The sequence below is a fragment of the Neomonachus schauinslandi genome, chromosome 6 (assembly GCF_002201575.2).
Source record: "Neomonachus schauinslandi chromosome 6, ASM220157v2, whole genome shotgun sequence".
Taxonomy (NCBI): domain Eukaryota; kingdom Metazoa; phylum Chordata; class Mammalia; order Carnivora; family Phocidae; genus Neomonachus; species Neomonachus schauinslandi.
In genome coordinates this window covers 128,154,222-128,166,415 of record NC_058408.1, presented here as the reverse complement: position 1 = coordinate 128,166,415, position 12,194 = coordinate 128,154,222, and the positions used below count along the sequence as shown (strand labels likewise).

At 43.5% G+C, this 12,194-nt stretch overlaps 1 protein-coding gene across 2 annotated transcripts in view; it reads right to left on the bottom strand.

Annotated features, from left to right (window-relative positions):
• The window catches only part of GBF1 (golgi brefeldin A resistant guanine nucleotide exchange factor 1), a 119,044-nt gene that overhangs the window by 21,614 nt on the left and 85,236 nt on the right, over positions 1-12,194 (bottom strand). The window contains exons 4-9 of one of the 2 annotated variants that reach the window (XM_044916138.1): positions 9,537-9,668; positions 4,092-4,210; positions 3,475-3,583; positions 2,903-2,963; positions 1,613-1,667; positions 797-895 (exon numbers count right to left, since the gene is read on the bottom strand). In XM_044916138.1, the coding sequence (XP_044772073.1) occupies positions 797-895; positions 1,613-1,667; positions 2,903-2,963; positions 3,475-3,583; positions 4,092-4,210; positions 9,537-9,668 (575 nt within the window). The remainder of the gene's footprint in view (positions 1-796; positions 896-1,612; positions 1,668-2,902; positions 2,964-3,474; positions 3,584-4,091; positions 4,211-9,536; positions 9,669-12,194) is intronic. The other variant, XM_044916139.1, reaches the window with a different exon arrangement.

Genomic DNA, 12,194 nt, shown 5'->3' with positions numbered 1-12,194 from the left:
ATAACTGTATTTCCAAAGGGCAGTATAAGCTTTACAAAGAAAGGTCCTAGGTTAATAATCATGGCAAAACGCTGGGAAGCTACTAAAGAGAAATGCAACTTGTGATAAGTCAAGCACACAAATGAAAATTGACACAATTCATGCAAACAGAATGCAGGCCTATGGACCATCTAGCTAGGTGTACAGACACACATTTCTTTTTATCTTCAATGACCTGGGCTATCCAGCTCCTTCCCATCCATCTAGAGTCCTAAATCTTGGAATAAGTCCTTTAATGTTAACTAAGAAAAAAAAGAACCCAACTAGATGGATTTTCCTTTCCCTCCAAACCCAGTTCAAGTGTCCAAGTAGAGTTAAGACTGTGCTTAAGCTCCATATGCCGGCTCTGAGACAGGAGAGGGTAGAAGGGGTAAGGGCCTTGCTTAGAGGTCGCTCACAGCTCCCCTAGAAATGGTAGATATTAAACCTCCTACCAAGATGTCAGCAGGACCCAGGCCCTCTACCTAGGCTCACTACATGATGTATCACCAGTTCAAAGCTTCCTTCTGCCTCCAGGCAACCAAATGCCCCAGGAAAACTCCCAACACTGCAAAGCTACAAACACATGCAACGCTTCCAAAGCCATGCTGTGTTACTAGGGAGGGGTAAGTTGTGCTTTGCACAATGGAAATGGGACCCAGATGTTATATATACATATACATATATACATATATATGTGTGTGTGTGTGTGTGTGTGTGTGTATAATAAACATTAAATAAATTAAAAGGAGGAAAGGAGAGGGAGAGGGAGAGAGACCTTGAGGTTCTTAAAGAGTAGTACCCTCTCTAACTGGTTCAGGGCTTTGGTCTGCTCCCCACTACTTAGCTCCAGTTTGTTGAGGAGACATGGAGAAATCTGTGAAAGACAGGCAAACGAACGATTTAAACAAAGTGACATAAACTCAGACACACGCCAACAGGGCAGAGGGCAGGAATGGGGATGGATGGCTAGGGAGAAGGAAGGTCAGGTGCATGCACCAAACAGCCAAGGGTCATCTCCATGGGCAGAACCTCTTAGGGCTGCAAGTAGAATCATCAGAGGCCTGTGAAGTCCAGGACTTCAGTTCAAGATAGAAAGAGGCCATTCTTCCGACCACCATTCTTCTAGCAGTTTGAGAACCTTCTGATCTAGTCAGGCTTGATTTGTCTCGTCAACAGAGACTAGTGCAAGTGTGAGCCCAGTCTAATCCAGCATTAGGGTGGAACTTAGGGCATAGGGTCCTCAGGCCTCCTACCTGCCAACAAGGCTGGGCCTTGAGGGGATGGTAGGACGTTCACCTTTATCAACATATATTTTTATCGCAACCTGATCGGCCTCACCAAGATTCCGTGAAGGACTGGCTCACCAGCTTATGTGTTGGATCATCAAAGATAGGCTGGGAAGGAAAGGTTGGGGAAGAAGAGGTATCTGGGGAAAAATAAATTTCTCACTAAAGGAGTGACAGCTGTTTCTAGATTCCAGGCAGACCTGTAAAGGCAAAAGCATGTTTTTGCTAAGCAAGGGTACCCAGGAAAATCCCCATAGCACTGAAGTTGGGAGACCAAGGTTTGGATGAGGGACAGCAGGTCATACCTTCTTCATGTTGGTCCCCATATAGTTCTTGGGTTCTTCTTTAAACTGAGGTAACCTATAAGACAGAGAATCCCATGGACTGTCATTAGGGATAATAACAAATCTCCCCTGCATGCCAGCCATAGTCCAAAGATGCTCTGGGCCAGAGCATGCCCTGTCTCTTAGGAAAAGCTAGGAAGAGAAGCAGCTTTTTGAGAGCCTCATCAAAGGAAGAAATTGGGGGACTTACAACACTTTCTTAAAAAGAAGGTAGTCACCAGGGCAAGGTGACTAAGTGCCCTTGGAGTACGGTGGCTCTTTTCATCCTAAACTGACTCCTTCCTACTTGTGTTTACCTGACAAGTACTGATGAACGCCACAAGATGGGGAAGAGGGCAGTCCATCAAAACCCTAGGAGACTCGGCAAAGAGTGAGGAGTTAAAGGTAGGTTGAGTTTTGAAACCAATAAATCTGAGCCTGAGGAGTAAGAACACTGCAGCAGGGCCCAGGGGCAGATCTGGTCTATAGATAGTAAGAATTATTACTTACAGATTTGAGAGCAAAATGAAATCCCATGGGGAAGTTTTTTTGTTTTTTAACTAGACTGTTTTTTAGAGCAATTTTAGGTTCATAGCAAAACTGAGCAGAAGGTACATTGATTTCCCATATAATCCCAGCCCCCACAGATGCATAACCATCCCCATTATTAATATCACCTAAGGAGCCTTTAAAGCCCTTGCCTCAGTCAGATCTTCTCAAAATCATTCTACTGAAAAAAGGTATAGGAAACAGGCAGTTAGGCATAGTATGAAAAGGCCTCCTAGGCCCTAAACTGAGGGCCTTGACTAGGGTAACCAGTGGTCCTGGGGTGCCAGAGACTGAAGGGTTTGCAGGGATGCAGGACTTTCAGTGCTAAAATCGGGACAGTCTGGGTAAACAAGGTTGTCACCCTAGCCTTGGTCCTTCCTCACAGAGCTCAGCACCCTATTACAGGCTCCCTTGAATTTCACTTCCTTTATGGGTTCCCTTTCCCAGCTGCTACCTGCACAGAAACAGACACAAGTTTGGGAAGCAGAACAAGGTCTGTCAGCCTAGATCAAATAACCCTCTGCCTCCCCCTGAGGCCAAGCCAGCTCCCTCCTCCTTCTCCCTTGTTCAGTAACCCTGGACCCAGGGAACTACCCCCAACCAAAATCCCAGTGGCCCCTGAAGTGGCTGTAGGGTTGGCCAGGTCCCTGAAGTGGCTGTGTGGAAGCAGGCAGGCTCAAGAGGCCTGGGCAGCCGGGCTGAAGCAAACAGCAGCAGGTTTACCTTGTGAAGAGCAGCTGCACCATGTCTACGAGAGTGTGCTCTGCGGATTTTCTCAATAACTCTGCACAGGCAAAAACAAATAACACAGGTGTCATTACTTGCTCTGCTATTATCAGGAGACTTCTCAGAGCAGACTCCCCTCCAAACCTTGTTTACTAAGGATTATGCCAAACTTATTAAAACCAGCTCCACCTCAGCCTGGCAGCCACAACTGCACTAGCCCACTAGATGGCACTACTGAGTCAGGAGAAAAAAGGAGGGGGCACAATGATGTGTTTTCATGGGGGGCAGGCTAGTGTCAATCCCAGAAACCCCAAGGGAGGAAGATTTGGTGCCTGGGCTGAGTCAGTCGGGGATCTATCCCAGTTCCTGCCCTGGCACAATGAACTAAGGTCTCTATTCTGCTGTACAACAATCAAGTAAAGACTTCGAGATCCCTATGGCTCCACAAGGTAGGTGATGGAGAAGTCCTGAGTTTTCTACCTCTCTGGGGTTCAGAGACAGCATCCGATATTTATACTCATGGACACTGGCCCTAGAAATGATGACAGGCCCAATATTCAAGCACCTACCACTGAGCCTCATTTCGAAGCAGATCCGGAAGCAAGACTGCATAATTTCACATACAGATTCATTGGTTAGGTGGGCACCCGCTGGGGTCAGCAAGAGAGTCCGCAGCACCTAACCAGGAAGAAAGAGGAGATACAGTGATAAATAAAGCAGGCTGGGTAAAGTGGGGTGCACCTGAGGGGAGAGAAACTGCCTCCTGTTCCTCTAGTCTCCTATGGAAGCACTCAGGGGTGAGAAAGAGAGGTTAGCAAGAATGCTGACCTCACTTCAGTTTGGTAGGGGGCATCTCCCAGGAGCTTGTCTTGGGAACTGTGCCCATTCCAGCCCTAGCCCACAAGCCCAACAGATGGACGGCAGATATGGTCTACCAGAGGTACATGTGTATTAAGGGCTTCCGGTATCTGATATCAATTCATTTAAAGCTCTTAATTATTTCCTTAGAAGAAGCTTTTACTTTGGGTACCCGAGCTACTTGTTTGGAAACAAAGTAGCTCCCTAAGCCCCAGTGGAGTCAAAACACAGTTTCATGCTGCCTGCAGACTTGGGTAAGGATTGGGTAAGGAGAGCTGACAGCACCAGCTCCTGGCCATCAGCCTAATTGCTCTTCCCCTCCATTTACCTGAAGGATTTTCATCAGGACAACCTCATCGCTGGCAGGATCTGTGCCCACAAAACGGGCGTGGGTGACAGCATCTGCCATGTTCTCCATGCCCTCTGCTGTGCCCTCATGAGTGGGATCTGCTCCAACAAAAAAAGAGAAGACTAAATGGTACAGAGAGGAGAGACCGAAAAGGCAAGATATCCTGTATAGGATTTTGTTTTTCTCCTCTCCAATTTCCTAACCCATAGCTACTTAAGCTACCTGAGAATTTTGCCCATAACTGGTTTTAAAAAGCTCCTCAGCACAAATCCCACTGTGTTAAACAGTGGTTCTCAAACTTAAGAATATATCAGAATCACTCAGAAAACTTGTTAAAAATACAAATTGCTGAGCCTGCTCTGAGAACTTCTGAATTAGCGGGGCCTGAGAATTTGCATTTCTAACAAGATCCCAGGAGGATTTAATGCTGCTGGTCAGGGGGATCATACTTTGGAATCACTGGTGTAAAGCTACTCATTTCATAAGGAAGGGCCTAGAAATACGAGTTTTTGGCCCACAGCAAGGGCCAAATAGGGCCAGACCTTTGAACACCAAGATTGTAGCCTTTCTCTGTTCATGTGTTCTCTTTCAACACATCTCTCTCTGGTTGCTTTTAGAGTTTTGTGTTCAGGTGCAAGTGAGGCTGGGGAGTACGGCAAAGAAATGGATAGTCACTGCTCCTGATACTTAAACCTGGGTGCCACATTACAACAAATCAGAGACCTCTTCCTGCTTTGGTTTCATTTTTATTTAAAACAATATGACACAAAACAAGAATCATTTTACCAGCTTAACTAAACAAGCATTAGAAGAGAAAGGGGACAAACTAAACAGGACTGGAGGCTGGCTGACTGGGGAGCAGGAGGAAGAGAGAATTTCAGTAGTGAATAAGAAGAGGGGAGAAGCTAGCTCAGCCAACCAGCACCATGCTGGAAACTAACACAAATGCTGCCAAGGGGGAAACTGCTCCCATTCATGTGTTAAAATATACACAAGGAGAGCCAAAGAAGTGGCCTCTATCAAGGCCTACAAGGGTCCGGCAGAACTGCCTGGATTATCCTTGAAAGGGAAACATAAGTAGGAAAAAAAAGGCAGGGACAAGACAAAGCTTTGCAAGTGACAGAAAAAGTTGCTCCAGAGGGGGCATGGTATAATACAGGAGCACCTTCTAGTATTAAGAGGTGAGAATTAAAAGAAATCTTATCATTTTCTTTTTCCTGGTACCTGAAATTAAGAGTTCCTGAGCCTAGGGCGCCTGGGTGGCTCAGTTGGTTAAGCGACTGCCTTCGGCTCAGGTCATGATCCTGGAGTCCCAGGATCGAGTCCCGCATCGGGCTCCCTGCTCGGCAGGGAGTTTGCTTCTCCCTCTGACCCTCCCCCGTCTCATGCTCTCTCTCTCTATCTCATTCTCTCTCTCAAATAAATAAATAAAATCTTTAAAAAAATAAAAAATAAATTAAAAAAAGAGTTCCTGAGCCTAAGTTCAGGGGGATAGTTGAGAAACCAGAACATTTCCCTTGCAACAATGAGCCTGAAGACTTTCATTAATTATAAGTGGTTTTCATTTTTCTCTTCTGTCCTGGTTCCTCTCTGACACCTGGCCAAAGACTCAATTTGTCCTTACAGCATGCCCCTACTCAGCATCAGGAGTGGTTACTTAGAGGTCATGCAGAAGGAAGCCAATTTCATGATGATACATAGTATACGGGTGACCCAGCTCTTTCTTTTTTTTTTTTTTTTTAGATTTTATTTATTTATTTGAGAGAGAGAGCATGAGAGGGAAGAGGGTCAGAGGGAGAAGCAGACTCCCTGCTCAGCAGGGAGCCCATGTGGGACTCGATCCCGGGACTCCAGGATCATGACCTGAGCCGAAGGCAGTTGCTTAACCAACTGAGCCACCCAGGCGCCCGACCCAGCTCTTTCTATCACCCCAATTCTCCATGTTTCTCTCATTTGACTCAGAAAATCCTATACTCTGAAGGCCCTTGGCGTGAGTCTTCTCTCACAGCCCCGTCTGACCGTCTTTATTCAGGCCTCCAGGGTCCACAGCAGGACTTTTCCTCGCACAGGAAATCCAGGTCCTCAGTGTTGTGTGGTGTTTCAGAGTTCAGTGAAGGGCAGCTTTGCTCCCACCTCACAAGGCTCCTAGGGGTCTATTTCTTCCCCTCTTTCAGTCATCTCCCTTGTTAAAGTAGTTTAACTGATCTCTTTGTAGCTCTTATCCTCTGAGCCTGAATGAAGTAGTAAAGTTAATCTTCTAAAAAGGCAGGTAAGAGTGACAGGTCTTTAGAACTACAGGCAGAGCCTGCCAGGCGATCAGTGGCACAAATCCTGGTCTGGCCGCTGTGTGGGGCCAAACAAAAGGCTGATCCTTGGAGTAGGACCTAAAATAATCCTAGAAGCCTTGGGTCACAGGATTGAAGGGTAAGGGATATTTCTTCTAGGATAGCCTAAATAAAAGATTGTTTGGCTTGGGCTCACTTAGCAGAACTTGTATTCCCCAGAACCCCTTCCTTAGAATGTCCCCCTTTCCTGGCCACTCTGGAGCAGAATGCAGGGAAATTTGCCAATCTCAACTCCTTTGCCTTCTGGCTTTCATATACTCCTTCCTTCTCCCTTTCTGATGCCCACTGCAATCACCACCTCCAGCATTCTCTTTTCCCACCACAGGAAACTCCAATGACCAGCTGGCCTGAGGTCTCCAATGACAAGCTGTCTGCCAAGCCCAGGAAGGGGAGAGAGTAACACTGACGAGAGCAAAGGGAAGAAGCACAGGGTGTGGTGGCTGGAGGCTGTGGAGAGAGATGACCTGCAGGTGGTGCTCAGGGTAAGGCTGGAAATAGCTGGGCCTGATTTTTGCTTAGGAAAAGTATGAAGTTAGGACTAGGGTGCCTAGACAGGCTTATGCACCTCTTCAGAACCTAGCTGGCATCTAGGATTTCTGCTAAGGGTCCTAAATGCTTCAGCTAAGCAAATCCCACTTTCTAGAAAAGATAAAGGGTTTTCTTGCCCTGAACTGAAGGCCATTTTTTTTTTTTCCTGGCTAGCTACAGCCTGAGCTGTCTCTTTTCTTGTCTCCTTACTTAGAAACAAAGACAGCTGCCTGTTTTCTATGTTCTCACCCTTGCACATGGGCTAGCAATAGGGGAAAAGGAATTCAGGATCCTGAGTGACAAGACCAACTAAAAAGGAATCCAAAAAAGACAGCATAAACAAATTCAGAGATAATAGACTAGATAAAATATTTGGGCTAGATTGGGAGAAAATATTTGTAGTACTATGATAGACAATGGGTTAATATCCCCACTATACAAAGAACTCCTATAAATTAATAAGAAAAACAAAACAATTCAGTAAGAGGAAAAGGAGTTGTTCAAATGTTTAACTTAAAAAAAATTAAAAAAATAAAATAACAGTTTTCACCCATCGAATTAGCAAAAATAAAGAATACTGCTAATATTCAGTGCTGGTGACAGGGTGGGGAAATGGAAATTCTCAAACATTGGAAGTATAAATACTATAATCTTCTGGGAAAGCAAGCTGGTAGTACCTATGAAAATATAAATGCACATGGCCATCAATCCAAAAATTTCAAGTATAGGAGTCTGTCATACAAAGGAAAATTAATAAATAAGGAGATATGAGCAAGAATGCTTATTTCAGCTTTATTTATAGTGGCTCAAAATAGGAAACCTAAATATTAAATATTAATAAGAGATCTTTTAAAAAGGATTTTATTTATTTGAAAGAATGCACACATGAGCGGGGGGGGCAGGGTGGCTGGAAGGGGAGAGGGAGAAGCAGACTCTGCAGAGAACATGGGGATCCATGTGGGGCTTGATCACAGGACCCTGGGATCATGACCTGAGCTGAAGACAGACGCTTAACCAACTGAGCCACCCAGAAAGACTGATGTTGTATCTATACGATGGAAATTACACAGCTTTACTAAGAAGAAAAAAATCCTACCAGAGGCTGAGGGGAAGGGAAATAGTGTATTGTTCCCTAATGATTAGAGTTTCTTCTGGGGTGAAAAAGTTTGGGAAACAAATGGTGGTGGATGATTGTATAACACTGTGAATGTAATTAATGCCACTGAATTATATACTTAAAAATTATGAAAATGACCATTTTTATATTATATATATCTTACCTAATAAAAGAAAAATATACAAACTTCCAGTTACAAGATACGTAAGTTCTGGGCATGTAATGAATAACATTGTAGCTATAGTTAAAAATAATACATTGTAGGGGCGCCTGGGTGGCTCAGTTGTTAAGTGTCTGCCTTCGGCTCAGGTCATGATCCCAGGGTCCTGGGCTCAAGTCCCGCATCAGGCTCCCTGCTTGGTGGGGAGTCTGCTTCTCCCTCTCCCTCTGCCTCTGCTTGTGTGCTCTCTCTCTCCTTCTCTGTCAAATGTATAAATAAAATCTTAAAAAAAAAAATACTACATTGTATATTTGAAAGTTGCTAAGAGAGTAGATCTTAAAAGTCCTCATCACAAGAAAAAAAAATTTGAAACTATACAAGGTGATGAGTGTTAACTAGATTTAATGTGGTATTCATTTCTAACATGTATACTAAGTCATTATGTTGTATACCTTAAACTAATTAATATTTTTTTTAAAAGATTTTTATTTATTTGAGAGAGAGAGCGTGAGAGAGCATGAGAGGAGAGAGGGTCAGAGAGAGAAGCAGACTCCCCGCTGAGCAGGGAGCCCGCTGTGGGACTTGATCCTGGGACTCCGGAATCATGACCTGAGCCAAAGGCAGTCGCTTAACCAACTGAGCCACCCATGCGCCCCTAAACTAATATAATATTATACATAAATTATATTTCAAAACTGGGGGAAAAGAATAAATCAGAGGGATAATTATATCATGTACAATCCAAGTTAATACTATTAAGTGAAAAAAGAAAATCCAAAGCACATACTCCTTTTTTTTAAATGGTACTTTACATATATTTATATACATGTAGAGAAAGGTATAGAAAGATTCAAACCAGCCTGTCAACATTATTTATGTAAGGAAGAAGAAGGAACTTTGAGAGAGAGGAGACACCACTAATTTTTCTTTTAGTCACCTCTTTATTGTTTATCTTCTTAAAATAAGCATGCACTGTATTTGAAAAATAACTTTAAAAAGAAACCAAACCAAACCTCCAAGGGCACCATACCCTTAATTCCCTCCAAAGCATATAGAAACCAGAGTCCTAAGGAAACCCCCCTCCTCCCCACTCTGCATAACCTGAGTCAATTAGCATGATGAGTAACCAATAACTGTCTTATTTCTCTCCTACAAGGAAACAGGTGGCTAGGAGAAACCTTCCATTGCCACCAGCTCACTACCTAAAGCCTGACCACCCCAGGAGAGGCAGGAAATGAAGTGCTATGGTCATCCAAGTAGGCCTGAGCTCTTACCTATGAGTGCATAGGACAGGAACTTGTTGACAGAGGTGAGTGCCAGTCCAGTGATAGGGCCAGTGGTATCTTCAGAGCGAATCACTTCCAGAAATGGACGGAGGAACACATTGGGCTCAATTTCTGAGAGTTCTACAAGAAAAGAAACAGAAATGAAGGGATGCCTTCTTATCTGTGCCATAAGGCTAGAATTCTTAGTTACTAGGTCAATCTTCCTTCCTCTGGATTACCTTAAATCAAATCACAGACATTGTATTATTTTATCTATAAAATTTTTAGTATGTAGCTCAAAGATTAAGAAGTTAAAAAAACAAAACAAAACACAGTATTGGGGCGCCTGAGTGGTGCAGTCAGTTCGACATCCAACTCTTGGTTTCAGCTAGGGTCATGATCTCAGGATTGTGGGATGGAGCCCAGCATCAGGCTCAATGCTCAGCATGCAGTCTCCTTGAGATTCTCTCCCTCACTCTCCCTCTGCCCCTCCTGCTTGTGCTCTCTCTCAAATCAATCAATCAATCTTAAAAAACCCACAGTATCATTATCATGCTTAAAAAAGTAGCAATAGGGGCGCGCCTGGGTGGCTCGGTAAGTTAAGCGTCCAACTCTTGATCTCAGCTCAGGTCTTAATCTCAGGATCTTGAGTTCAGGCCCCACACTGGGCGCCTTTTTTTTTTTTTTTAAGATTTTATTTATTCATTTGAGAGAGAGAGTGCGCACAGAGGGAGAAGCCGAATTCCCTGCTGAGCTGGGAGCCCCACACAGGGCTTGATCCCAGGACCTAGACATCATGACCTGAGGCGAAGGCAGACACTCAACCATCTGAGCCACCCAGGTGCCCCAATATAGTAAATTTTGTTATATATATATATATATATATAATTTTAACAATAATTTAAATATTAACAGTAATTCTTTAATGTCACCAAGTACTGTTGGGTCAATTTTCCATGTCCATTTCACCACTCCTCCTAGTGACAGATAGATAAACCTCAACTCAAGTTGGCCAAACAGGTCCCAGGATGAGCTACCCTCTTTATGTCTTTTGCTGTTATGGTCAAGGTCACTTCCCTTAGAGATAAAAATGTAGCACACCCCAGGAAGGTGAGGGAAAACCCTGAGGTTTCTAGTCCTTGCTGAAAAATAAGCCTAAAAAGAATAAAAGGCTGCACAGTCCCTACTCTTGGAGACAGTTTGTAATCTTGCAAGGTCCTAACCACTCTTCGGCTTCCTTTCTGCCTAGAGCACAGCAAAGGGCTAACTGCTCTGAGATGAAGAAGCACTTAATAATCTTTATTTTACAGATGAGAAAAATAAGGTTTAGATAAACTACATGATTGGCCCCAAATCACATCTAATAAGCAGAGCTGGGATTTGAATGCAGTCTGTATACATGCTTTCAAAACTTGTGAAACCATTACATCTATTCTACCTAACTACCAGCACAAACTCCTGAATTTAGAAGGCTTCATTCCAGATCTAAGAAGCTACACTGTACTGGCCTTACTCTCTTCCCTACTCTACAGAGTTTGTTTTTCTAGAGTCTGCAATGCTTTTATCTTTCAGAGACCAGCTCACTAAAAGCCTTCCTAAATTGCTCAGAAAGATTAAGGGGCATGATCAAGCCTGCCCACCTTTAGAGACAAAAGAAAGCTGGGTTTTCTAAGTACCTTCATTTTCATGCAAATGTAGGGAGCTTCCCACTCCATTCCTACCACCCTCCTCTTTGAGTAAACATTCCCTGGGCCCGGCTGCTCCTCAGATTAATGCTTTAATTAATTGGCAGATTGGGTAGCATTTTCCAAGCCTGTATGGACAGTGATCACATCAGCTGTATAAAACCTGCTTCTTATCCCCCACCTACCCCCACCTAGAGATGTACAATTTGCAGGAAAAACCTAGAAGAAAACCTTTGTGTGTGTGAGGTGATAGAGGGTTGAGATGTAAGGAATGGAAATACTAGGAAAAACTGAAATATATAAAATACTTTTGTGTAAAGCATATTAAAAAATATAAAGTCACCTAGTCTTACTTTAGAAACATTAACTATTACATATGATTTGGTCGGTCACTTAAAAAATATGGTCATAGGTAGTATAGTTGAGATATAAAAGTCTAGATGGAAAAATAATCTTTAATTAAGAGGTGGGAAAGGAAAGATTTTCTGAGCTTTCATCCAGTTGCTATAACTGTATTTTCTTCATGGTGAAAGACTAGGGAAATTTTACAGCCATGGCTTGACACTTCCAGAGCCATGTGCATTTTTAATTTTTTTTAAAATAAGATGTCTTTTCTTTCTTTTTTTTAATAAAGATTTTTATTTATTTGGCAGAGAGAGAGACAGTGAGAGAGGGAACACAAGCAGGGGGAGAGGGAGAGGGAGAAGCAGGCTTCCCGCGGAGCAGGGAGCCTGATGCGGGCTTGATCTCAGGACCCTGGGATCATGACCTGAGCCGAAGGCAGTCGCTTAACCAACTGAGCCACCCAGATGCCCCCATGTGCATTTTTTAATTTGGTAAAACCAACTCTTTCTGGTATAGTGTTCTATAAATTTTAACACATATATAGATTCCTGTAATCACTGTGACAGTGTGACAATTGGGATACAGAACACTTTCATCGCCCCAGAAAACTCCCTCTTATCTCTTTGTAGTCACACCC